General features: G+C 36.8%; 1 protein-coding gene and 1 pseudogene across 1 annotated transcript; both read left to right on the top strand.

The window, feature by feature from the left end:
* Positions 1–4,526: 4,526 nt before the first annotated feature.
* On the top strand, positions 4,527–5,789 carry LOC148846396 (glucan endo-1,3-beta-glucosidase 1 pseudogene; annotated as a pseudogene).
* Positions 5,790–8,193: 2,404 nt separating this feature from the next.
* LOC148846395 (RING/U-box superfamily protein) lies at positions 8,194–26,218 on the top strand. Its single transcript, XM_088954811.1, has 4 exons — positions 8,194–9,288; positions 10,318–11,078; positions 25,388–25,809; positions 25,912–26,218. The coding sequence occupies exons 1-3, from the start codon at positions 8,875–8,877 to the stop codon at positions 25,767–25,769; spliced, it is 1,557 nt and encodes a 518-aa protein (XP_088810937.1). The 5' UTR covers positions 8,194–8,874; the 3' UTR covers positions 25,770–25,809; positions 25,912–26,218.
* The last annotated feature ends 1,504 nt before the right edge of the window (positions 26,219–27,722 follow it).

Raw genomic sequence — 27,722 nt, 5'->3', positions numbered from 1 at the left:
TACCAGTAAAAGCCATTGGTGCAAAATCAATCAAGTTGGACAACTGAAGAAGATAGTATCACTTACGAAAAGGTAAGCAAGAAAATTCTCCCTCACAAACCTATTTTTTCTACTCACTACTCTCACATATTGGTATTTGGTTTCACAAACCGCATGTTAACATCGCATTTTGTGAGTGATCGATACTAGTTTGCACCGGTTGGTTGCAGAGAAGATCTACCTAGGGTGTGCCTTTTTTTTCTTGATTTTATGAACTTCCAGCTCTGAAACAGAACAGAAGTCCACTCTTTGCTTGAACACCCTATACATAACTGATTTCAGGACTGATTCAGAACTGATTTTTGAAACAGAACTAGTTTGTGTCGGTTGGTTCCAGAGAAGATCTACCTAGGATGTGTCTTTTTTATCCTTATTTTATTAACTTCCAACTTTGAAACATAACTGAGGTCCATTTTTTGTCTTTTTTGTCTCGATTTTATGCCGGAGCCCATTCTTGAACCCCAAAATGCTTCCCCAACACCCTTTACAGATAGGGGTGAAAAAAAAAATCAAAAAACTGAACTGACTGAAACTGAACGAAAAATTGGTTAACCGAACCGACCGGTTCAGTTTCAATTTGATATTCTTAAAAAACCAATAGTTTGGTTCAGTTTTGGTTAACCATTTTAGAAAACCGACGATTAATCGAACCAATCGATATATACATTAATATATATTTATAAAATATTATATATTATATATTATATTATATATATTTTATTTTTTTAAATCGAATTGAAAGGTTAGAAGAGAGAAAGGCTGAAAGTTTAGACTGCCAGAGTGCTGACTGCTAGATTGCTCACTACTCAGTCTCTTCGAAAATCAAAACTTTCAGCTTTTCTCTACTAGCTGGACCTACTCATGCATCATCATACTTTATCAAACCAGGAAGAGAAAAAGGAGAAAATAAGAAAAAAGATAAAAGAACCCTCCCCATCTCCACAAACAAAAGCTCTGTAAAGGTTCACCATGGATAAGTTTCTATTCTCCAATAAGAAATTATTGCCTAAGGAATCTAGCACAACACCACTGACTAGGGATTTCATCTTCTCTGATAGGCTTGATCTTTGTTCATCCTTGTGTCAACCTCTAGCCCATATTTTCAATACAGAAGCCATAGTTCCTATTCTTCCACCACAGACCACTCGAGTAGCGGCACAGTTTTTCTTCCTTTGTCAATTTCATAGCTAACTTGGTTAGAAGGAAGGAGCTTAAGCATAAGTCCCTTTCGGCGCCCTCCTTATTAAGGCTGCAACTTGGGCCGGGTTGGCCCGAACCCAACCCCAACCTAACCCAATAGTTGGGTTGGGTCAGGTTGATGTTCAGGTTAGGGTTAGTGTTGAAATTCATCAACCTGACTTTACTTCGGTTTGGGTTAGGGTTGGCTAGGGTTAGGGTTGACCCCTTAGCCAACCCAACCCGACCTGAACTCGACTCTATAGTACATGTAATACATAAATATATGTTATATGTAATATATAATATACATTGATTTGTTTAGATGCATGATATTTGTATAGCCCCTACCACATAGTATCATGTATTTCTTTTAAGATAATCATTTCACTTAATCCTAATTAAAAAGACTAAAACCTTAATAACATTATTTTATGTTTTTTTTTTTTGAAAAATTTATTCTTCATCTCCTTTATGTTGTTTGCTGCATAAGAAAGATCTATCCTAAGCCATTACTCATAATAAACTATAGTCATTTCTAACACTAGTTTTTCTAAATTTTGTACCAAAAGAACAAGAAAAAATATCAACAAACAAATACTAATGAAATATAGGATTAATATATGTAGTGAAAGTTGAGTTAAGATCTAAAATCAAGAAATTCTATGAGGTTTTAAGTGATGGGAAGAAGGTTGGGTTGGGTTGGGTTAGGGTTAGGGTTGGGGTTTAGAAGTTAGAGTTGGGCTAGGATTGGCCTCAACCTGACCTAACCCGGCCCAACTTGCAGCCCTACTCCTTATGAGCAAATCAAAATGATGCTCTATCCAGTTCTATGGAGCAGTGCCCCACCCCCCGATCGACCCCTTCTATTGTTCGTCAAGCCTTCATCGGTGTGGTCTTGTATATCATGGCTGGTGTTTCCATTTATATGGTGAGAAGTGGAATTTTTCATTCTACAATCAGATTAGTAGATGCACTGTATTTCTCTATAGTGACTCTCTACACCAAATATGGAGACATTGTGCATCGGTTAACCAGTGACTCTCTTCTCTCAGTTCTCCATTTTTTATATTTTTTATTTTAAATGCATAAAAACCGAAAAACCAAACTATGGTTAACCGGTCCACCGATTAACTATTTGCATCGACTTGATTTCGGTTTGGGTATTTAAAAAACTGGTTAGATCGGTTCGGTTTGAAAAAATACCCCACTGTGGGCACCCCTATTTACAGATGCTTCCATTTGAGCACATCTAGAAGGCTTCATTCTTCACATAAGGATCTACTGATGCCTATGTCCGATACTCTGTGATCATAATCTGTATCCAATGCATCAAAATAACCCTCCCAAGCAACTCTTGTCCCTGATAACCTTAGCGACATATCCTCGTTGTTACATATGATTGCATAGATGTAGAGCATCCCAATTAAGTTCATCAAGCCATAAGGAGAGAACCCATCCTGACTTCCTCTTTGGTTTGGATAAATGATCGATGATTCAACTGCAATTGCCACATGCGACAAAGCCAACGATACCAAAATTGAATCTTTCAGAAGTATCGACACCAAAAATTCCAATCAGAATGAGCTCCAACATAGATGATCAGCATATGGAGAGATTTGAAAAATCTACATTTCTGGCGGTTCGAGTGGTTTTGGAGAAGAGAACGAAAGGGAGAGGGAGAGATCTATAGTTCTAGTGGTTTTGAAGAAGAGAATGGGAGGGAGAGGGAGAGATACACTTTTTCAAAATTTAAAGAAAATTGGATGGTAAAATAGTAAGGGTAGTTTAATTGCCAAAAAAGGATTAGTCAATTGCCAAAAATAGTAGGGGTAGTGTTAGTTAATTTTCAAATAGTAAGGGTATACTTAGTCAATTAGTTAAACTATAAGAGTAGTTTAAGAAATTTACCCTTAAATTAAAGAAGACGAAGAGTTTAATGGTGGAGTTCATGTTTCAATATGAAAATAGCAAGTTGAAAATGTGAAAAGGCATGAAACCAAGGTTTTTTATTCTAGAAAAATACCCCTAGAGAAGTTCTCATATCACATATAGTTTGCATTTGATGGGGCTTCTTACCTCAAAATGAAGTTTTTTAGATGCACTTTTTCAAGAAGTACTAAAAAGACACTTAAAATCCGCTTGGTGAGGTGATTTTTTTGTCTAATGAAAAAACACTTATTTATGAACATTGGTTCAAAATGGGCTTTTGCCAATATGAAGATAATATTATCCTTCATAGTTTATACAAAAAAGCATGTATAAACAACAGTTGTGCCCATCAAAGACCATTTGCTTTGCTTTCAATAAATTGCCAAGTCCATGGTGGTTCTCACACAAGCTCCACATGGTCTAATTGACCCCAAACTACATTACTTGATATAATTTAAAAAACAAACCAATGTTTTCAATAGCAAGGGGGTTTCAATCAATCCATGTTCATTGTATGAATAACATGAGAAAACATATAAATCATACCTAATTTGCCACAAAACCCATTGTTGGAGGTGTTTCATTCAAAACAAACAAAAATAAAAGAAAAAAAAAATTTGAAGGGGTGAGAATCAATATTCATTCAATTTATAAAGAAAAAATATAAGAAAATGGATAGAAATGGAACCTAGTTGTAGCCCACCGTTGTTGCAAGTGATGAGAAGTGAGAATGGAAAAGGAAAAAGTGAGGAAGAAGATGGCAGAGGGTTTTATAGTAGATAGGGGTATTCTAGGAATTTAGAAATGTTTAAATGGGGGTGCTTTGACTTCTGAAACATACAGTAAGCACTGGGCATTATCTCCCATATTTCTTATTTAATCCTATATTTAAGTTATTTTTCACTAATAAATGCTACTAATTAGATCTATGTCCAATACTTTTAACAATATAAACCTATATATTTTAAAATTTACTCAAAAACAAAATCATTCTTTATCCAAGTGATGATTAATCAATTCAACCATTCGAATCAAATTGGTCAACCCTTTAAGTCATAGTTAGATAATAAAATTTTTAAATATAAATAAATATAGAAAATTATAAAAAATGTAAAAAAAATTAAACACATTTATGACTTTTTATTAATCAAATAAAAAAAAGTATAATAAACAAGAATTATTTTTAGGACAAATTTCTTAAAGTACCCCTATGATTTAAGAAATTGACTAACTCTATCCTTACTGCTTACATATTATCTTAAAGTGCCCTTAAGGTTTTTTGACAATTGACTTCGTCATTAAGCACTAATACCGAAATCGCCCTCTACTATTCCTCAAATTTTCAGAATAAAACCCAATCGATCAAAAATTTTAGGAAAATGAGGAAGCAAAAAGAAAAACTTCCCATGACTATCGTAAAGAAAACAAAAAAGGAGAGTGAGGATTCTGGGTGTTACAAGGGAAAGAATGGTGGGCAAAGAACCCAAACCAAGCCAAAATCGTAGGAAAAAATTGCATTGGTAATAAATGATAGAAATGCTGAGGACCCAAGAGATTTTTTTTTTCTATTTTTTACTAGAAAATAAAGATATTCGAAGATAATGCAAGGATTTGTTGCATTGTTTACAGTTTTGATTGTAGCAAGAAAAACCCACTAAATTCTCCCAATTTAAGTGAGATTTTTTGTCATCAAAGATTGCACCTTTCTTATCTCTCTTTTCTCTATCAATTGGTTGTTGCAATAGAGGCAACACTAGTAGAGGTTAAAAAACAAGATGATGACCGGCCTTTTGTGGGAGTTGACATCGGTATTGATGTTTCCAACCTCGTATATCTGATAGCCCTGGTTTTGATCCTACAGTTACAAAAGGTCACCCACATCCACCTTTATGATGCTGACACTGACATTCTTTGAGTTCTCACTTGCTCCAAGATCCATGCCATTCATGGTGTGCCAACAATCAACTCCTCATCATCGACTCATCGACTACCACCACTGCCACCTAGATCGATTGCAATGTCGTGGCACTCTACTTTGTACCCCAAAACTCTTATAACCAGCATTGCGATAGGTGATGAGGTCCTCACCACCATTCCCTCATCGGCTCCTATTCTTCTCCCTACAATTCAATCACTCTACAGTTCTCGTCGCCTCAAAATTTCGATGCCCCATTCATCTTCCATAATTCTTGGCCCATTCTTGACCCATTTTCCCCATCGCATTCCTTCTTCAACCATTTGCTGGTCTAAATCATTCTTCCCCTACTCCAATTCTTAATGAAAATAGGGTCTCCTCTCATGATGAGCCTCTATCCTTACAATCATCCCTCTAGACAATTGTCTCTTCAAACCATTGTCTCCTTCAAAGGAAATGGTCAATTCTAATACCTTGCTTCACTCACCAATGTACTAAATGCCATGATCAACGTCGTATACTTCTCCATGAAGAATGTCAACATTATAGATGTTGTGGTTCTTGTGATAGAGTTCAAATGGTCCTCGAAAGGGGACTCCAAGGAGCCATATGCCACAATGGACAATGCGGACACATACAATTCGAATGTAATTAAGCATGTTTTTGACTTAAGGGAACGCCCTTGCATCCGAAATTCCTAAAGGGCATTTTAGGAATTTTCAAATAAATATCACTAATGTGATGTCACATGTGAATAGAGTGTGATTTAAAGTTAATGGAAATGGAGGTTTTAGACAATTGTCAGAAAACTTAAGGGTATTTTAAGATAATATGTAAACAATAATGGTAGAGTTGCTCAATTTCCTAAACAATAGGGGTATTTTAAGAAATCTGCCCTTATTTTTATTAGTGATGAAAATGAAATTAATTTCCTGTTTGGCAAGGATCAATAATTCAACTTTTGGGTCAAATGTTACAACCTTTAATGTCATAATTTTATACTAAAAATTAATAAAATATAAAAACACAAAAAAATGAAAAAAAAATACATAAATTTTATATAAAACAATTTGGGCATATGAATAATATCATATATTTATCATATTAAACAAAAAAATAAGTATGTCATATCAGAATTATTTTTACACACAGAAATAAAAAAATTATAGAAAAATCGAATACATCTATAATTGTACATTTACACTACTATTATAAATATGAATAAGATTGTGGACCTTTCTCTTGACTAATATACCTAGTTTTTTGAATTTAATCCCTATTTAATTGTGAGGTTTAAAATGTAATTTGAATTACTACTTTTCACCTCATTCGATTATCTCTCTCTAAATCTTACATTTTTGATAAATTAACAAAAAATATATACATTGATTAAGAAGATAAAACATTATAAAAAGAAGAGTCTAGCCAAGCAGGTAGGGATGCCAGTGATACTTAAAACTTTGTAACCCAATATAAAGTGTTTATGTAATTAGATTCGGAATTTGCAATCTGCATCCAATTAGTAATAAAAAACAAAAAAATAAAAATACATAAATTTTATAGAAAATTTTGAATAAATTATTATATGTTATTGGTATTATATAATATACAATACATCTATGGGTGAACAATGAGATCAAATAAATCAAAAATTTTAAAACAAAAGTTTTAAATGAGAAATCTAACCTAAACCAAAATAATGAAAGACTGATTGTTAAACATTTCGGTTTTGATTATTTCAGTATTTCATTATTTTGGTTTCAGTTCTGTTTTTCATTTAAAACTTTGAATTTAAATTTTTTTTATTCGATCTGATTGTTCATACCCTACTTTGATTTCTCGAAATTTTCTAATGTAGAGATACATACCACAAATCTATGTGTGCCCAGCAACCTTGTTGAGTATCAACATATCCTGACTACCTTCTACACACTCTTCCTACTTAAAAATGGAACAAAAGCAAACTTACTAAATTGGTGCTTGGGGTAGGAATATTTGGACAGTGGTCTGTTGAGCACAATTTAGTTAATTAATGATATCAATATTTTTTAATAATATACAGATAAAAGAAGCTCCAATGCTTCTTCTCCGTGTTTGGTTGGGCTTGAGGGCAATAATTGGTGCATGGGGTTGGACTATGGAGTGGGTGAAAGTGGGTCCCAATCTTCTCTTAATAAGGACCCCTTGCATTTGCATGTGAGAGGTTGCATTTAACCAATGATGGTCCTTATCACCCTTGCAAGTAAATTCCGATCCAATGATACAAATATGCCACTCCATGTGACAACGTCTTACTATATCCTATTCCTTCAAAATTCCACACATATTCCACAATTTGTTTTCTCCTCTTAAACCAATCATTTTATTGTCAGGTTCATTACTCTCTGTTTATATCTTAATTTTTTTATCAAACCAAACACAACCTTAGTGGAGAGCCTAAAAATTTAATAATGATTCCATGTTGAGGGAACAAAGTTCCAATAGCACAAATCCACTATGTTTAGCTTGACTCAAAAGAACTACCATCCAACATCACATCAAGCCTTAAAAAAAAAGAGAAATGCTAAAGCAGATGAGAAATAGCTCACCTTCTCCAACCACCCACACCCCACACCAAGTCAGCAAATGGGTTTAGACTTTAAAGCAAATAATTTTAACAAAGATTGAGAGCAAACTTGACAGAGAAATGTTGACCCAATTCCAGATGGTCTCTGAAGCATTTAATTCTGTAATCACCCATGATCCATACATCCAGAAACTAGACCACACTACTGGTCCACCCACCACATGCTCAAACCAAAGCTTTTCAGTGGGAGCTGCACAACCCACAATCAGCAATCCAAAGAACTGAATATTGAAATCCTAATGCATATGTTAATTAATTAATTATTGGTTTAAGTTACACAAGGAGAATAAACAAGTGGATTGATAATGATTGTGCTTCACTTCAGAGAATCAGAGTTCAGACCTTTGCTGGTTTAATGGGTCGTCATTAATTTGTTTACTTTGGAATTTTCTGGGCGTTGAAAGTCAAATCAAGTAAGCATCAATTTAATCGTCTGCCATGTGCATAGGTTCCCAACCCCAAAAGAAACGAGAATCTTGTTGGGTGATTTAACAAATTAAATAAAATTATTTGGTGTTGATGTATGAGAAGGGAATAATTAGAGGGGAATGCCAGCACGCACGGCTGCCTTCCTTTCTTCTTACGCCATCAAACAGTGGGGAAAAGGGGGCAGTTGTCAGATTAGGGTTTTATACCTTACAGGGCTTTCAGTGGATTAGGAGAGCAAGGATTAAAAAAAGTGAAGAAAAAGAGAGGAAAGCAAAAAGAAGAATAAATCCTAGTTTGGGTAGTGAGACTCTCGTCTTCTTGGGGCTTCTAACTGAATGCCCTTCTACTCTGTTTCTTAATTTTTTTTGGTAAGGAGGGCTCAGAGATTTCTTATTGTTTTGTTTGGAAACTACCACTCTCTTTCTTCATTCTTTCCGTTTATTCTGTTGTAGATTGTTGGAATATTGGAACCGAAATGGAAGATTTGAATGATTTTTTAATGGGTTTTTGCTCGGTTTTGGTTTGCATAAAAGGGCTGGAATTCCTTTATCTTCTGCCGACAACCTTGTTTGTTTGATACGCTGCTGATCAGGAGAGAATTAAGGGTGGGAGGTAAAAAGATTTGGATTGATTCATTGATGGGGTTTCCCCGGATTCTGAAGCAGAAGTAAAGGCTGAAAAAATCCCTATTTGGATCGTTGAGAAATTAGGTTCTGCAGAGTTTTTTTTGAGTGTCGGGAGGAATTGGTTGCTGAAAATGGTGGAGCGCAATGGTTTCAGTGATGAGTCTTTGGTAGATGTTGCCGGGAAAGACAGATTGGACGATGAGGAAGAAGAATTCCGTAGCTGTTGTGCTGAGGATGAAGAATGGAGGGACATGGAGGAAACCAACATTAGTGCCTCGAAAGATGAACTCGATGAGTTTTCCTTGAATATGTTCTTCAAAGGTGTATCGATATGTGGGGCTGGAGATTCGGGGTTTTCAGGAATTGGGGTGGTTATGGAAAGATTACCTGGTGTTCCTATAATTCAAGTGCAGAAGAAGCTTGACTTTTATGTTGAGGAATCGGTGGCTAATTATCTGGCTCTGATGGATGGTCTGGCGGAGGCTTTGCAGAAAGATACACGTCGAATATTTGCGTATACGGATTCAGAGATCATGTATGATCAGGCAAGTATTCGTTTACGTTGAAGTCCTATTCCTTTTGGATTTATTGGTATCTTTGTTTACAGTCTGTAAGAACAGGCTAGGCAATACTCTGCAGCAGATCAGTTTTACCAAACCTTTGGAATTTATGTATGACTTTAGCCTTATGAATTTTGATCAATGGTTTGTGAAAAATATTATTTTTAACTTCACTACTTATCTTCAAGGATCCTCTTTTACCTTTTCCGTTTGGGTTCTATAATTTGTCTGGAGGTTATAAAATGTTTTGCTTCTTGATAGGGTCTCAAGTCTGTTTTTATGATTTGATTTGCATATTTTGAAGTTTCATTAGTTTCAAGACATGATCTTTTGTTCAGTAAGGTAATGATTACTTGTAAGTCTCACTATAATTCTTCAGCAAGCAGCATTTTGCGTTATCCTTATCAAAGCTCATTAATACCATTTTCTTTGCTAGATCACAAACTATAATTCATTAGGTGCATTTAGATCACCAGTCAGAGTACAAAGGGAATTTAATTATATCTTCAATAGAAATTGTACCAAATTTTGATAGAATGCTTGTTCCAAAGCACATCCAGATTCTTTTCTAACCTTGTTAGATGCATAGCCTAGGTTTTTGTGCAGTTAAATTTCATATTATTCTAGTTTTTATTCACTGAAAACAATATTCGCCCATAGTCTACTATACTTAATAGCATTAAAACTATATATAACATGATATATTTTAACAAATCATGTCATAAAAAACTATATACATTACAGGGTTAATTAAAATTGGGAAGATGTTAGTAATGTGATATGAGACTTAGCTTCAAAAGTTGGATATAGAAGCATGCTATAAGCATGATATAAGCATGCTAAGTGGGATTTCAATACCTGTATGGTATTCGGAATATTAGGAAATTGAAAATTATATTCTGTTTCCTGTACCAGTTTCCATGTCAGTATCTGTCTGGACATTATATTGTATGGTCATTATGTTCTCATGTCCTTGAAATCTTTGATGCTTTTAATAATACTAAATTTTTACAGATCATTCATGAGGACAAACTTGAGAATCCACTTTTGATAGCACTGAGGGAAAGGATTCTTGAACATGCCAGTAAATTAGAATCTTTTGAATTGAAATTTGTGCCAAGCATTCAACTGGAAAGGCCATTGCAATTAGCCCAAATTGCAATAGGTGTTGTCTGTTTGTCTGCTAAAGAAGAGGGATCAGTGGAAGACTGCCCTATCTGTTGCGAAGAGAAGCCATCATCAATGATGATGAAAATGAAATGTTCCCACAAATTTTGTTCACATTGTATGAGAATTTATGTAGATGGAAAGTTACAGGCCTCTCAAGTCCCTATAAGATGCCCTCAGTTGAGATGTAAGTATTACATCTCAGCCAGTGAGTGCAAATCCTTTCTTCCAGTCACCTGCTATGAGTCTCTTGAGAAAGCACTCTTGGAAGCCAATATTCTTGACTCAGAAAAATTCTATTGCCCCTTCCCAAATTGTTCGGTGCTGCTCAATCCTCGTGAGTGTGTGTCAACAAGGGCAAGCTCATCAAGTCAGTCGGACTCTAGCTGCATAGAGTGTCCAGTATGTCAACGGTTTATCTGTGTAGATTGTGGAGTACCTTGGCATTCTTCCATGAGTTGTGAAGAGTATCAGAACTTGCCCATGGAGGAGAGAGATGCTGGGGACATAACTTTGCATCACCTAGCACAAAATAAAAAATGGCGGCGTTGCCAACAATGCCGTAGGATGATCGAGCTTACACAAGGCTGTTACCACATGACCTGCTGGTAAGATCAAAATCACTCTTGTATAGTTTACCCAGTCCCTGTTTTTCTAAGAAACAAGTGGGCAACCAGCTTTATCTTGGTATATGATCCTATGACTAGAGTATTGCATTGTTTTGGTTGAAATTGAATAAAAAGATGTGCTGAGCAGCTATGTCAGACACCAAGTGTGACTGCAGTTTAATTTTATTACCTGTTGTTGATGTGTATTCTTTGGTATCCTCAACACTTATCCTATGTAGTAAAAGCGTTTTGTTTAGTAGGCAACTTAATATGCATTTTGGGAGCCTGTCACCTAGGTGGACAGATTGATGGACTGTACGGATATAAACATTGTAGTGAAGGCAATCAAATAATTATGACCCATTCATATACTGATGAGTTTGTCTTAACACATTTTGTCTCAACATTAATATATGCAGACTTAAAACTTAGGTGTGTTAATCCTTTTGTATCATAACCCAGGGAGGTTATTCAATAACTTCTCACTTTTTTGACTGAATATAAGTATATTATATTTTTCATTTGGTCATTTAATGACTTAGTTTGTAGTTTAATACTTCAGATTGAAAACAATTGTTGTTTAATAGTAAGTCATTACAGTGTAATTTGCAGAAAATGCATCATTAACAGGCATTTGGGCTGGCAAGGCTAGTTGTTGCCTAAACTTACACAGCACTACTTGCATGTGTCTTGATCATGTATACATGTGAGTTATAATATTTATATGTTTATGTAAGTTCTTAGTATGATTTTTTAACGGAAAAATTAATTGTATTAACAGATCAAAAAGCATAAAGACATATACAACATGTCTCCTGCACAAGTTGCTATTACTATAGGGCCTAGACAATAGGCACCCATAAAAACATATGATATCTATGACGCATATGAAAAGTGTCAAAAACAAAAAATTGGGAATGGTGAAATTCCCTGAACCCTGTGGGTTGAAACCCTAGGGGATACCATGCGAACCAGTTTTCACAGAACAGACTCTTGTGAAGATACCTTGTTGTTGAATATGTTCAAATTCCTTTTTATTAGTAGCCATGATTAAAAGAGATTTGTTAATACCAAAGAGTCCAGATGATAGCCAATGGAATGATGCCACATAGAGCCTTGTTTTTTTGCATACATTTTTAACATGATGGTATTAATGACATATTTATCCAGCCTATACAGCATGCCGTTTTTGTGTCAAAGTACACTAATTTTGGACCATTTATTAATTCATGATAATTATTGGATACTGGTTTTGCCTGTTGACTTCATTTCCTATTGCTATTGCAATTTACTGAAATTTCATAGGATGTCATAGTTTCTATTCATGTGGCCTAAGTTGGGTTTCATCTGCCAATTTATGCCTCTGTCTGTCTATATATTTCATTTCATGACAGTAATGCAAGACTTTTTTTTTTTTTGATAAATGAATGCAATTTTATTAATCAAAGAAAGACTGTCATTACCTCCCCCTGGAACTGAACAATATGCAAATAAACACACACAAGCCTGAATTACAATTATAAGGTAGCCCAAAACAGGTCTCCCCTTGATACCCCTTGCTTAGCCATAGAATCAGCCATTGCATTTCCGATCTGCTAACCCACTGAAACCTACCTGTCATATTTCTTGTCAGCCAGTTAACTTTCTTTAAAAGATCCCTGTAACCCCAATAGACTGTTTCTGGATTTGTCAGCCAGCCTACTACCACCTTGGAGTCCCCTTCAACTATCAAGTTTTCCACTCTAAGTTGACTAGCCTGCTGTATGCTTTGTACCACTGCTAGTATTTCAGCTCGCCCTTATAGAATCACCAACACCCACTGTATTGTATGGATATTTTTAGATTGCACTATACAACATAATTTTTATAGTATGTTTTTTTTTTTTATTTTTTTTATCTGTGACACAACATACTTTTGTCAAAAAAAAAGAAAGAAAGAAAAGTGCAATCAATGAGCCACTGATGAAGTTCAGGATGAAGCATAACGACTAACAAATAGTAGTCGAATAAGACTGCAATCAGTCCTAGGTTCAATGTGAAATAAACAAAGGAAAGATTGAGAAGAGAGAAGAAGACGAAGAGAAGAGAAGAGGAGAAGAAGAACTCGAAGAGGAGAATTCAGAAAAGAGAGAGAGAATGTTGACCAACCGTCTCCCCACTCTACAATTTATATAAATACTCAAATAAAAGTAAAAGGGCTGAATTACCCTTACTGCTTACATGGCAAAATAATGAAAGAACTAATAACTATAAACTGAAATAAACTACCAACTGAAATAACTAACTGCTAACTACAATCACACGAACACAGTGGGGACCACATCACTGTTCTCTACACAAATTAACCATGACATCTAAGCTGAAGCAGGAATCAAATCCTACCCTGGAAGGAGATCCACAATATTACTCCTCCCATGCCCCCTTTGGCTAGGTCACCAGCCAAGAAGTTCATTCTGGATATCAATAATACTACCTTTCTAGTAAGATATATAAAGAACCATTGGACCACTGACATCTTGATACATCCTTCCTATTTCAAAATCTGTGAAGTTCCTTCTATCTGAACACGATTAACAACCATAAAGAGATCATTGGTTCAAATCTTATTAAACACATTTTACTGATCAAAAAGAAAAAAAAGAGAGCATCCTAAGACCATGACCTTGATCCTAATCATGTTCTAAGACGTTGTCTCTAAAAACCTTCCAATAGTCTGTTATTGATCAAAAAACAAAAAGAAAAGCCTTCTAATAGTTGATATCCCTGGATTTTCAAATCTACATATGTCAATCTTAGGGACTTTGAATGGGGGAAATATGGCCATCAAAACACATCTGTCTATTCCATGAGGAGCTAGCTTCTCTGTGCATCAACCATTGTCTTACAACTGTGTATGCTATATGTTTAATAAATATTACTAAAAGTCATAGATATTAGGGGCTTTATTATGTTTGGCAAAATGTAAGTATTAAAAAGATAGACAGATTACTACTATTGATTTCTCACTCATTTTCAAGTAAATGGGTGGGAAGACTTGAATTAGAGTGGAAATACCCCAGATTGAGCCACAAGGCTGGTTGTATTCTATGAGATGAGCTATACAGCTTATACTGGACTCATGCCCAGCCACTTTGAGATGTATTTTCAAGGGCTTAAAATTCTATTGTAGATGGACTAGCAAGGTTTAGAGTGAATAGCGTAATGATTGGCTAGGAGGGGCCATTGCTTGGTGTAATGGTAAAATCTTGGGCTAGCAAATGCAATAACAATGGTTTGAGTTTGGGAGTAGCCACTATGTGCAAAAAAAGCCAAAGGTTTGAGTCATACATGGTCTGCCCCTCCCAAGACCCCTGTTAGCTTGGACCAAAATCGGGTATTGACCTTTTTAGGGATGGGCTGGTGATATTTGTATGATGCCCATGTATATGTTTTTTGTATTTTCCCTTGTATATATAGTTTTTAGGGCATCAAGGCTAAGTCTAGGTGATAGGGGGGTTGCCTAGGTGATGAAATTTTTTAAGTGAAAAACATATATCCTAGGGTAGTTCCCTAGGTTCCATAACCATGTTTCCTTAATAATTATCCATAAAGTTCATAATAAAAGTATGAACTTCATGTTAAAGCATAGGAAGTCGACATATTCATGGGAAGAAAAAGAAGAAAGACAAGAAAATTCAAAAAATATAAGGGTGAACCCCTATTTTTGTGTTGATTAGACAAAACTTTAAGTTCTTCCTTATTGGTTCAGGTTTTGAAGTCTTTGAGGGTTCAATACAGCATTTAGTAATGTTTGTGTTGATTAAGCCCTAACAAATAAGAAAATAATAAAAAGAAATTAGTATAAACACACAAAATGAATATTTTAGTTTAATAATGTCTATTTTATAATTATGATCTCAGAAAATTAAGAACATAAAAAATGGCCAACTCTTAATGTAGAGAATAGAGAGGCGTTAGAGAAGAATTTTGATCTAGAGGAGATAAAGGAAGCAGTGTTCTCAATGTATAGGACAAAAGCTCTGGGCCCAAATGGTTTCACAATGGCATTTTATTAGGATTGTTGAGATATTGTGAAGCAGGATCTAGTGTTGGTTTTTGAAGAGTTTCACAGAAAGGGAATAATTGATCGAGGTTTAAATTCCACATTCATTGCTTTGGTCCCAAAGAAGGAAGAGGCTTCACAACTAAGGGATTTTAGACCTATTAGCTTGGTGAGTAGTCTGTACAAAATAATTGCAAAAGTGTTGTCTCTAAGGATAAAGAGAGTTCTTCCTACCATTATTGCACCCAACCAAGGAGCTTTTGTGAAGGGAAGGCAGATCATTGATCAAATTTTGATTGCAAATGAGAGTTTGGAGAGATTTAGGAAATCCAAGAAGAAGGGAGCGGTATGCAAGTAAGACTTAGAAAAGGCTTATGACCTAGTTGATTGATCCTTCTTGGTGGAGGTGATGAGAAGTTTTGGCTTTGGAGACAGGTGGTGTAAATGGATTTGGGGTTGTGTTAGGAGTTGCCATTATTCTATCTTGGTGAATGGAACTGTGATGGATTTCTTTCCTACCTTGAGAGGAATAAGACAAGGAGATCCACTTTCCCCCCTTTCTATTCACTTTGATTTCCGATGTCCTAGGGAGATTGATCCATAGAGCTGATTCAAGGAACTTAATAAAATGATGGAGAGTAGGAAGGGAGGACGTATCACTTACACACTTGTAGTTTGCACATGGCACAATCCTGTTCTGTGAAGGTGGGAACATAAATTGGATCAGGAATTTAAAATTGGCAATACAACTCTTTGAGCAGATGTCTAATCTTAAAATGAACTTTAATAAGAGTTGCATGGTGAGAGTGCATTTGGAGGAGAGGGAAGTAAGTGAATATGTAGGTATGTTAGGTTGTGTAATATTGGATTGGTCTATCATTTATTTGGGCCTCTCCTTAGGAGATAACCCCAAGAATGAAAGCTTTTGGAACCCGGTATTGGGGAGATTTGAGAAAAGGCTTGCTTCTTAGAGGAAAAATTCTCTCTCTGTAGGGGGGAGAATCACTTTGATTAGGTTTACCCTAGCTAACCTTCTTGTTTACTTCCTATCAGTGTTTAAGATTCCCACAAAGGTCTCTAACAGGGTGGAAAAATTAATGAGAGATTTTTTGTGGGAACCAGGAGTGGAGAAGAAAGACCATAGGGTGAGTTGCGAGGTGGTAACTAAAAGTAAGAAGCTAGGAGGGCTTGGGATTGGGAATATTAGGAAAAGAAACATGGCATTGTTGGGGAAATGGTTGTGGAGGTTTCCATTGGAAAGGGACAAATTGTGGACGAAGATAGTGGCTAGCATACATGGGCTGGAAGAGAACAACTGGAATCTAGGAATTATAGTAAGGGCTACAGTTGCTTCCCCTTGGAAAGCCATTCATGATCTGCTTCCAGTTTTCTTTCCTTGGATCAGGTATGATTTGAACTTTGGTAATCGAATAAAATTTTGGGAGCAACTTTGGGTTGGGGACTTACCCCTAAGGGACCAATTCCCCTCTTTGTATGCTTTGTCAGATTTGAAAAATGAACCCATCTCATCTTTCTTAGTTCCTTCTAAATCTATTTCTGGTTTTGGGTGGAACTTGGGCTTGAGAAGGGCAACCAGGGATACAGACTTGGGCTGTATTTCATCTCTGCTAGCCATTATTGAAAATGTCTTCTTGGACCCTAGTAAGGGAGACACTAGAGTTTTGACCCCTTCCTCCTCTGGTTCCTTTTCTTGTGCTTCTTTTTTTGAGACTTTAATTCAACCTCCTGTTCCTCTTGGGTTGTCCTTCCCTGTTAAAGAGATTTGGAGTAAACCCATTTCTCCTTGGGTTGGTAGTTTTTGTTGGGAAACTATCCTGGAAAGAATTAACACAAATGACTTGCTCCAGAGAAAGAGGCCCAATTTTTGTTTACTTCCCAATAGGTGTAATCTTTGCAAAGCTGATGGGAAAACGGGTTACCACCTTATGGTTACTTGTCCGGTTACTAAAACTGTTTGGGAGTGCGTTTTATCCCTTTTGGGTGTACTTGGAATCCCCCCGTGAGTGTGCAAAGCTTGTTCTCTCCTTTGTTCTTTAGATGGCCTAAGAAAAGAGGGAAGGTTATGTGGAGAAGCATTAGGGTGGCAGTGTGCTGGTCCGTATGGGAAGAGAGAAACTCACAAATCTTTTCAGACAAGGAAAGAACCACGAAAACTTACTAGAACTGATACACTTAAGGGTAGCTCATTGGCTGAAATCTATGGAGCTATTCTCAGAGTTTTCCATGGCCGACTTATTGAGAAAGTGGAAAGAGATAGCTACCTCTGTCCATTGTAAGAGGACTTGTAGGCCCTCTTGGTCCCCCCTTCCCTCGGGATTCATAAAACTGAATTTTGATGGTAGTAGCTTAAGGAATCCAGGGCCTTCTGGGATTGGGGGCGTTTTCAGGAATGAGGATGGGATTATTACTGTTATGTTCTCAGGCCCAATTGGAGTGGGTGACTCTCTTAGGGCTGAGATTCTAGCAGTTCTAGAAGGAATCCAAAGAGCAAGAGAATTAAACATCAGATGCTTGGTTATTGAAGGGGACTCGGAGGTGGTGATTAGGTGGCTGAAAGGAGACAACAGTGGTTTGTGGAGGTACAGCAATGAAAAGAACAAATTTAAATGGCTGAGTAGGGATATTGAGGTGAAGTATAGCTGGGTGAAGAGAAGTGCTAACTCAATGGCTGATGGATTAGCTAACCAATGGGCGTTTAAGGAATCTCTGTTTTGGGCTAATTTTTAGCTTCTTTCTTTGTCCTTTTGTTGTTGGGGAGTTAAGATAGTTTACCTCCCCCTTCCTATAATTAAAGTTTCACAGATCTTATTCATTAATAAAACTTATTGTTATTGATCAAAAAAAAAAAAATTAAGAACATAAAAGTATTTTATAATGCAATGTTTAAAACTGCTTGGCAATTACACAAGGTGTGCCTCCGAGGGCACCTTGTTGCATATGCAAAGCCTAGGTGCCTGCCTAGGTGTTGCCTTGAGAACTATGCTTTATATTAAATGAACTCTTTTTGATTGTTAACTCTCAAAAGAAAATAAAAAATTAAAAGAAAATTATGGTGCGAATTGATAATATATTTTCAGAAGATGTTGATTTCAAATTGATATGAATTGAATTAGAAGATCAGGGAAGGTAATTGAGAGATTTTAGCAAGGTTAAGAAAGTGATATCTCTTCTTTATGGCTTTTCGTTCTCCAATCTAGGTTGCTTTGGATTAGAAATAGATGGGGATCATCAAGTGTTGTCTAGCTGTATGTGAGATGGAGGACAGGGACCATGGTCCCTTTGATATACATCAAGGGAAAACTAGATATTTAGCATCAAGTGTAACATCTTCTTCAAATGGGTTCTGACTTCTGAGGGGTATGTATGCATCATCAGTTGTAATGGGGGCATGACCAACCACGGTAGGCTTCAGGTTTTGCTATTTGGGGTGAGATAGTTTCATTGCACTCATATCTCAGACTCTCAATTCTCTCATCATGGGAGTTTTGTTTCATCTCTCAAGTCTTAATATAATTTCTCTTGATTTTTTTCTTTAAATGGAACTGACCAAGTAAATTTCGTAGTTCTTTTGGAAATATGGGGAATTTTGTGACCAAATGGAAAAGTGTTTTGTTCTTCCTCAGGAACAGCTGATTTTGGGACATTGGTTAGAAAAATCAAATATGAGATATGAGATCTTAGTCTTGATGCAAGGGTTGAGACTCGTATATCCATTTGATTTTCGAAATTTGGAGGTGGAAGATGATTTTCAAATGATGAACATCATTAGAGAAGCTGGATCTCTTGCTTCCAGGGTGAACCATGAACATCTAATTCCCTAATTCCCTTGGGTAATGAGATTGGGAAATGGTTTGGATGATAATTTGGTACTTTGGTTAGGCTATTTTACCCAGATATGGCAAGGACACAGCTGAATGCGGTATCAGATACAAAATTTACACTAAAAATTGAAGTATCTGACACAACACAACATCCTTGTACAGGTATCTGGGTATCATAGTAGCTAGGTTTAGGTGGACAGAAGGAAACCTGTATCATGGAGATACTATTCCTTAGAAAATAGGCTGTTAAAGTAAGGGTCTGATATATTGCCATAGTCTTCATTGGAAATTAGGTTTATGGAATCTGTTTGGGTCATTTTGTGCTGTTCTTGTGCTACCCACTTTACTCATTTTTTATGATGGTTATTAAATGGTTATGTTACTGGTAAAAAATATTCTATTGATCTGTTGTTTATCAGCTAAAAAGAAGTGATACCGGATTTACTAAACATGGCATAACTATCCATTGTTTTATGTGGTCACCCAGGAATGTAGCACAATATGATACAGGCCGATATGCCGGTAGGGGTGTATCAGCCTGTATGTTTACTCGCCTTTTATTTTTTTAGTTTTTCTTTGAAACTGGTTTAGAGGGGTCGGTTTAAGGCCCGTCTACCCCCTGAACCAGGTCAGACCCCGAAACACCCCCTGTAGAGGTGTATCAGGAAGCCACCAATACGACATATCGAAATTTTGAACCTTGGCTAGGCTATAGAGCTATGCTATCAGCTGGTTGGGTACTGGAGGAATTAGGGTTGACCCAGTACCAAACTCACTATGGTTTATCTGTTTGTGTTGAACCAGAAATAACCAGACCCTATGGGGTCCCAGGACAAATGTCCAACAGGCTAACCAGATTTGATTAGTAGAACCTTTATGGCATTTTATGCATACACAAATTAGACCATAAATGCTCCTCACTTAATCCAACTTGATTATAGAGGTATTTCTGCACTTTTATTTTCTTCCATTTACCACTCGTTCTCTCTACCTGTTTCTATAAGTCAATCCTGTGAGCAATATCCCTTATTTTTTTATAAGTAAGCAGTATCCCTTAAAAAAAATGATTCCATCATCAGCCGTGACTTGCCACCATTACCTTAGTTATATAGGCAGTTTTTAATGAGTAACTGGTAATTTTATTAATAATTTAGTAGTGTTGACAGGAAATGATTAGTTCAGAACAAAGAGTATTGTAGCTGTATTTTTCTACCAGCAAGTGTGGTGCTCCCCAAACAAGATTGTTTAACCATCCCATCTCATGCAAGTCTGTCTACAACTTGGTTAGCTATTAGCAAATTTGAAGCTTCAAGGGCCTTCATATCTTTTGTCATCCAATCTATTACCACTTGGGAGTTTCTTTTAACTTCCATTCTGGTTCAAGGCTTCAAGCCCAATATACTCCATTTTTTAGGCCTTGCAACGGAGTCATAACTTCTGCCCTTAGGGAGCATTGCTTGCTTCCTTTGAATCTTAAAGGAATCCTTAATATAATCCTGGAAGATGCATCCATTTTTTTTTATCGACAACAAAAATTTTATTAATCTAACGGAATAATTAATTACCAAGGAGGGGAGCTAAACTTTCTTAACTCCCACAATAGAGGCAAGAGCCCCCAAGGAAAAACCAAAATTACAACTGAGCCCAGAATAAAGAATCCCTAGTCACCCCTTGCTTGGCTAACCCATCTGCAAACGAGTTAGCAGATCTCTTCACCCAACTGTACTTTATTTCCCTGTCCTTAACCAACCACCTGAATTTTTTCCTTTCATTGGTGTAATTCCATAACCCAGCCTTGTCTTCACTCTTCCACCCAACTACCACCTCCAAATCCCCTTCAATTACATGCCTCCTAATATTCATTTCGTTAGCCCTTTGAACACCTTCCAAAGCTGCAAAGATTTCAGCCCTAAGAGAGTCACCTGCCTCAATTGGGCCTAAAAACATGGCTGAAACAATCCCATTCTCATACCTAAACACACCCCTGATGCCTGAATGCCCAGGATTCCCTCTACTGCTGCCATCAAAGTTCAACTTTATAAAACCAGTGGCGGGAGGAGTCCAAGACAGATGTAGACCCGTTTTCACTTTGGCTGAGCTAGCAATCTCTTTCCATTTCCTCAGCAAATTGTCCACTGCAAAGTCCGTGAATAAATTTGAAGACTACAACCATTGTACCACCCTGATGTGAATCAAATCTATCAAACTCTCAAAGTTTCTCTCTTTCTTAGAGAAGATTCTTGAATTCCTTCCTTCCCACAATGTCCAGCATACTGCAGCTCTTAGGCACCTGCACACAGTCCTACCCCTCTTCAAATGCCACTTGAAAAAAGAAGAAAATATACTTTGCACATTCAAGGGGGGATTCCACCTACACCCAAAAAGAGAAAATGCCCATTCCCAAATAGTTTTGGCAAGCTGGCAAGAAACCAAGTGGTAAGCAGTTTCCCCATCAGCATTACATAGAATACACCTATGAGGGGATAAACATGTAGACAGGGAAGGATAAACCTATAGGACTGGAATGCTGAGTTAAGACTTTAAAGAAAGAGGCACAAGAGAAATAGCCTGAGGGGGTGGGGGTCCAAATTTCTCTGTCTTCCTTTGTGGGGTCCAAGAAAACATTTTCAAGAATACCCAAGAGAGTTAAGGTGCTGTTCAGATCTATATCTCTAACAACCCTTCTTAAACCCAAATTCCAACCAAACCTAGTGTTTGAAGAAGGGACAATAAATGAAGAAATGGGATCATTTTTCAAGTCAGAGAGAGCATATATTGATGGAAACTGATCCTTCAACCCCGGATTAATTACTCCCCTGCTATGAAATTCATCAAACACTAGCATTAGATCCCTTTCTAAGATTTCCCAATAGTCTTATTGTTAAACCATCTGGGCTTGGAGCTTTCATTCTATCCATAGAAAACACAGCCTCCTTTACTTCTTCCACCTTAAATCTCCTTTCCAATCGTTGCCTGTTTTCTACCCCTAAATCTGATCACTCCAATCCTTCTAACCACACCCTCCCACTTAATGGCCTTCTAAAGACGGACTTAAAATGATTTATAAAGGCTCTTGCTGTCTCATCTTGGTGGGTTAATATTGACCCCTCAACTTCAAGCCTTGAAATAACATTCTTATTTTTCCTGCCATTTGCCATAGTATGAAAGAATCCAGTGTTCCTATCTTCCTCCTTCATCCATTTGCATCGAGATTTTTGTTTCCAATACACTTCCTCTTTGTGCAAAAAATCCTCCAACTACCTCCTTAAACCACCTCTTTGTTCCTTGTCTCCCTCTTCAAATTCTCCCCTTTCCTCTTTCAAATCCAATTCCTCAATATGATCCATCAATATCTGCTTCCTGTCTTCTAATCTCCCAAACACCAAAAGGTTCCACTCCCTAATCTTTGCTTTCAAGAATTGGAGTTTCTTGTGAAACTTCATGCTTTCCCATTCCATCGAGGGATTACACTGGTCCCGCCATTCTCTGACTCTCTTGGTAAACCCTAGGTGGAGTAGTCACATATTTTCAAATCTGAACGGGGCAGGTCCCTATTTGCTAATGTTGTTCATTCATTCCTTCCAATAAAATATCTTCTTAAAAGGCAATTAAAGTTGTAAAATCATTATTTTTCATGTGAGCAATAAGAATTTCAAACCCTAACATAGACTTGCTTGGGCTTGCCTCGAGGGGCGTGGTACAAAGGCAACTCATATAATAAAGAATGCAATATGTTTTACATCACATTAGCTACTTGAAGCAATGCAACTAAGGAAAAAAAAAGAGATTGTGGGTTTTACATGCTTGAAAATGCTTTATATGTTTGCTTTTATTTTTAAATTTTCTTTTGAATACGCTTTACATGTTATGTTTATGTATTTTAATTTTAGATAATTGGTTTTTTAAAACATTTATTTTAAAATTTATGTTTATATTTTTTATTAACATTCTGTTTAATATATTTTTTATTTTTTTTGCATTTTTTTTGCATTTTTTGGCATTTTTTTTATTTTCTGACTTCTTTTTTTTTTATTTTTTAGCTTTTTTTTTTTGGTAGTTTTGCGCCTTCCTTAAAAAGGTTCGTGCCTCGCCTTGCGCCTTGCGCCTTGCGCCTTTTTTGCACCTTGCGCTTTTAAAACATTGAGTGAAGGGGTAAACCATGAGAAATTGTTTTGAGGGACTACAAGTGAAGCTTGTACGTAAATATGTTACAAAAATCTAAGATAAAAATTGGTCAGTGTATGCTGGCCTAACAAAGATGTAATTATTGTAAGTACTTATTCATTTAGAATTATTGAAGCTTTACTGTTATCTATCAAAATGTATTTTATTGAATACTATATTATTAATATTATTCTTTATTTAAGCATTTTACTATTAGAGTATAAGAGATCCATCGGATTTAAGAGAGAGAAAAATGAGAAGGACAAGAGTAGGGCCTTTTTTTTTGAAAACTTTGAAGTGATTTCATTAAAAGTCAACTATAGAAATGCCTGTACAAAGAGAAATGAATAGAGGATATACAAAAAAACCAAACCAGCCCAATACAGGCTCAATCCCCCAAACAGAAAATTACTCATTCCTTACAAACAAAGAATTGAACTAAAAAAAAGCACTTGGATGCCTACCTTTAAAGAATGGGTGTACAGTCAGCCATGAGTGGATCATCCCCAGAATTTTCCTCAGAACATCTTTGAGTTTTGAATTCCTTCAAATAATCTGTTATTTCTTTCACTCCACACAGCCCACAGAACAGCTGCAGGAATAATGCTCCAAGCCACCTTTCCAGATTTACTCAGACCACTCAGCCACCAAGCCTCTATGAGTCCCCTAACATCCACTAGGAAACATAGCTTAGCACCAATACATAGGGGACATGCCATGTCTACCACTTCTAACCCTCTTTTGACTAGATTGTCTTTGGTTCTAATCTTATCCAGCACTGCTGACCAAACAAAATAGGCTATCTTTGAAGGCACAGTTCTAATCCATATTCTTTCCCTCTATAAAAAGTTGTAGCATCCATTAGTTTCCAATCGAGGTGTGAAACCAAGTTGATAATCAACAAATCAACTAGTATCTGGCATAATATGCAATTGTCTTTCAGTCTCTTTTGTTATATATAACCTCAAGCGAATTGTTTTAGTAACAAGCATCTTTTGCTAAATTGGGCTTGGAGCATCTTCAATATTTCTTAAGAATGGTTTTGGTTCATGCCTTGAGGGGCCTTCCCTCTTCCCTTAATTCATTCAAATTTCAAAAGAAAAAAAGGAATGGTTTTACCAAGTCAGCACATCAGAATGGCTGGACCTATTAGTTTTGAAGTATGTTTCACAGACACGGGAAGGAGTCTTCATGGAGAAGGTGTCAAACTTAATTTAAACTAGAAATTTTCAACTGTCATATACAGAGTACACAACCATTTTAAGTGTCCATGCAGCATCTGGAGTTTCCTAGTAACACTACTTTTAAGCACATACGGTGAGATGTAAAGATAGGTTTGATGATTGGTGGATTAGGTTGCTCATATGCAGAGTTTATATTTAATTTATTTCTTTCTGAAATAGGCCAATGAATTAAAATATTGTGAAATATGTAGAACTTGTACTTCTTAGGCTTGGGCTGTTTGATAACTCTAATATTAAATTTCTTATCCCAGTAGACTACTCTATCTTTCTTGTGTTTGGCATTTAATAGTTCATAAACTTAGTTGTAGGTACACTGACTGAAAAATTAAAAAAAAAAAAAGAAATTTGGTATTCCATTTGATATATGTTATGGTTTATGCCATCTTCTTAGTCTTTTCTTTTTGAAATTTCAATTTGTTTTTGATATGGATATTTGGGTTCTGTGTTATTATCAAGTGCCTAAGTATTACTTAGCTCGCTTGGCTAAACTGCATGAAAAATATGAAAATAAGGTCATTACCATTAACGGTGGTCCCAACTATCTGGGGTCTTCGGGGGACTGGACTGCATACAGACCTTAACTTAGGCTTTGTCTTGCACAAAGTGTCCATTGTCAGAGTCAAATTCATATTCCCATGCTTGTCATAATGATTTCATTCTTTAAGGATCATAAAAGAAAAGTCCTGTTGGCATTCTGTCTCCTTGTTCCATGTTGGGAAGAACTTTTTCCTTCCATTTCCACAGCAGTTAGAGTCAAACATCAAACATCTCAGCCATGCTTAATGTCCTATATACAGCATATCTGCAGTTGTCACTTCAGGGAAACTAAGAACCCATTCCCAATCAATCAGAGTACAATATCTACATCAACCAACTGCTTCAAGGCACAAAAAGGCATTGGTCCAATTTTCCTATTTATTTTTTGTAGCTGTTATTATGGTTGTGACTTTAGGGTGCAAACACACCCCATTGTTAGAATAGAGGATGTATTTATTAATCCTGTCGAGTTCTGTGCAGGTGTGGGCATGAGTTTTGCTATTCATGTGGTGCTGAATATAGAGATAGTCAACAGACCTGCCAATGTGCCTTCTGGGATGAAGAGGGTTTTGAAGACCTAGACAACCACGCTAACCAAGACTCAGAGCAATGGAGATGGGACTCCTTTAACTCGTTACCTACAATCATGGATGCATACTCGGACCAGGAGAGATCACAGCTGGCACTCATACAGAGGTTCCTTGCTGGAGGATTCAGCTTGAGCGACCATCATCCTTACCAGTCTCCACCACGCTGTTCAGATTCCTATGTTGATACCATAAAGGATCTCCATCAGCTTCCATGGCTTGAGAGATTTGTTTCTGTGATCAGTGATAACTACTATGAAGACTATATTCAATGAATTAAAAGTGGTATAATTATGGTGCATCTCACCATTGTTGGTAAGTTCCTTCACTGAGATCATTTTAGAGGGAACTGTGTGTGTATTGTGTGTTTGCACATGCCGCTGAAATTTGAGATTGCCCTCTTTGTATTTTATCCAGTTATACATTGTCAGCGTGGTTGGCACAAACAGCTGCATTTCGAATTCTGCTGGAAGGTGGTGTAGAGAACCATTCTTCTTGAGAGTGAATGCTCAATGAGCAAGTTAATTCAAAAGAAATTTTTATGAAACAATGGCATGTTCCTGGTGGTGTAGAGAACCATTTTTCTTTCCTTTTGAAAGTAAAGATGTAAGAAAGAGTAGTAGGACAATTGCCTAGGGAATAATGAATTTGGCAATGGTATACATTTTTATTCTGTAGCCACTTGACACTATCCAAGACATGCGGAATACTTGATAGCTTGCCAGAGCCTCGTTTACTTTCTGCTTCTCCAGGATTGCAAGTTCATTTCTAGTAAGAGGGAGGGAGGAATCCCTTGAGCTGGCATTGGTATCTAATGTATGCTCATAGGGCTATCCATCATCCTATTCATCCCCCAAAATTGTATTATGGTTCAAAGAAATTCCCAATATCAGCCTCTCAACCTCAAATATGCCCATTATTTATTTAAAAACAGAGCAAAGAATATGTTTACATGCACACTAACATGCAAGGCAGTTGAGATCATTCAGATGGAATGTTTCCTGGTGTTTTTGTAACAGAACAATTTTTTCTGCTTCCTAAAACACCAAAAATGTACCATTGAGATGTAAACCCCACTTGAGATATCACAGAAGTTGGCATGTCAATTAGGGTGAGCAAATGGGTAGGATCTACCCGGAACTGAATGGAACCGGCTTGAACCAACCCTACCCAATCTGTTACAGGGTAAGGTCTGGTTCCAAATTTTTGGAACTGACCCTTACCGAGGTCAGTTCTAGGGTCTAGGGGTTTATCCTACCTGAATTGACTCGAATTGGCCTTAGTTGGCCTTAGTGGAGAAAGCTTAGAACCGAACTTGTTTTGAAATGAACTCCAAAGTATTTTTAAGAATGTGATGATTTGAACCTAAGCACTCATTATTACAAAAGCTATGGTCTCACTTGACCATTGAATTACTTAAGTAATTTGGTCATTTGTTTTCATTTTAATATTTGAATGTATATGATAAATAATGTAAAAGGTAATATTTGTAAAACAAGTAATAATATGATAAATTTTGAACCATATGTTAATATATTATAATAATCTACATATTAAGTTACTCAATTTAATCAATATACATAATATAAGTTTTAAATTACATACATGCATACATACATATATATTGATGTGGGTTAGCTTGGCCTAGCCCATCGCAGGCTGGGAGGCCCAACCCACTAACGTCTGAGAGCATCAGCCACAACAGGAGGGAGCCCTGCTGCCTTCGTACGGAGCCAACCGCATGACGGTCAAATATACCCACCAAGGCCTGCTGCTTGACCTCGTACGGCTCTATCCGGGGCATTCATCTTCACCTACCTCCACCACACTCAAGTATAAATAAGAGGTAACTCCCCCTTAAAGGGGATTCGTAACAAAAAATCCTAACACATCTTACTCATTTACTCTATGCACCTACCTTGCTTCCTAAGCATTTAATCTAGGAGATCTGATGCATCCAAGGACCATCGCGAAGACCTCGCCTGCACCCTCTCCTACTTTACACCTCGTACTAACTTGAGCGTCAGAGCCTCTACCTCAGGTAACCACTCGAGGCCTCTGACATTCCCTGTCTTGCAGTACCTCTGGTCACTAGGGACCTCGCCTCGGCCTATAGTTCTCGACTACCATGGTCCTCGGAAAGAATACCTCGCCTCGGCCTATGGTCCTTGGCTTCGTCTCACCTTTTCTGAGGCATCGAAGCCTCGGCCAACATTCGGAACATGGAG

The sequence above is a fragment of the Nelumbo lutea genome, chromosome 7 (genome assembly GCF_056320005.1).
Source record: "Nelumbo lutea isolate HS-2025 chromosome 7, American lotus-T2T, whole genome shotgun sequence".
Lineage (NCBI taxonomy): Eukaryota > Viridiplantae > Streptophyta > Magnoliopsida > Proteales > Nelumbonaceae > Nelumbo > Nelumbo lutea.
Note: the sequence above shows the minus strand (reverse complement) of the source record. Positions and strands in the feature narration are given on the sequence as shown.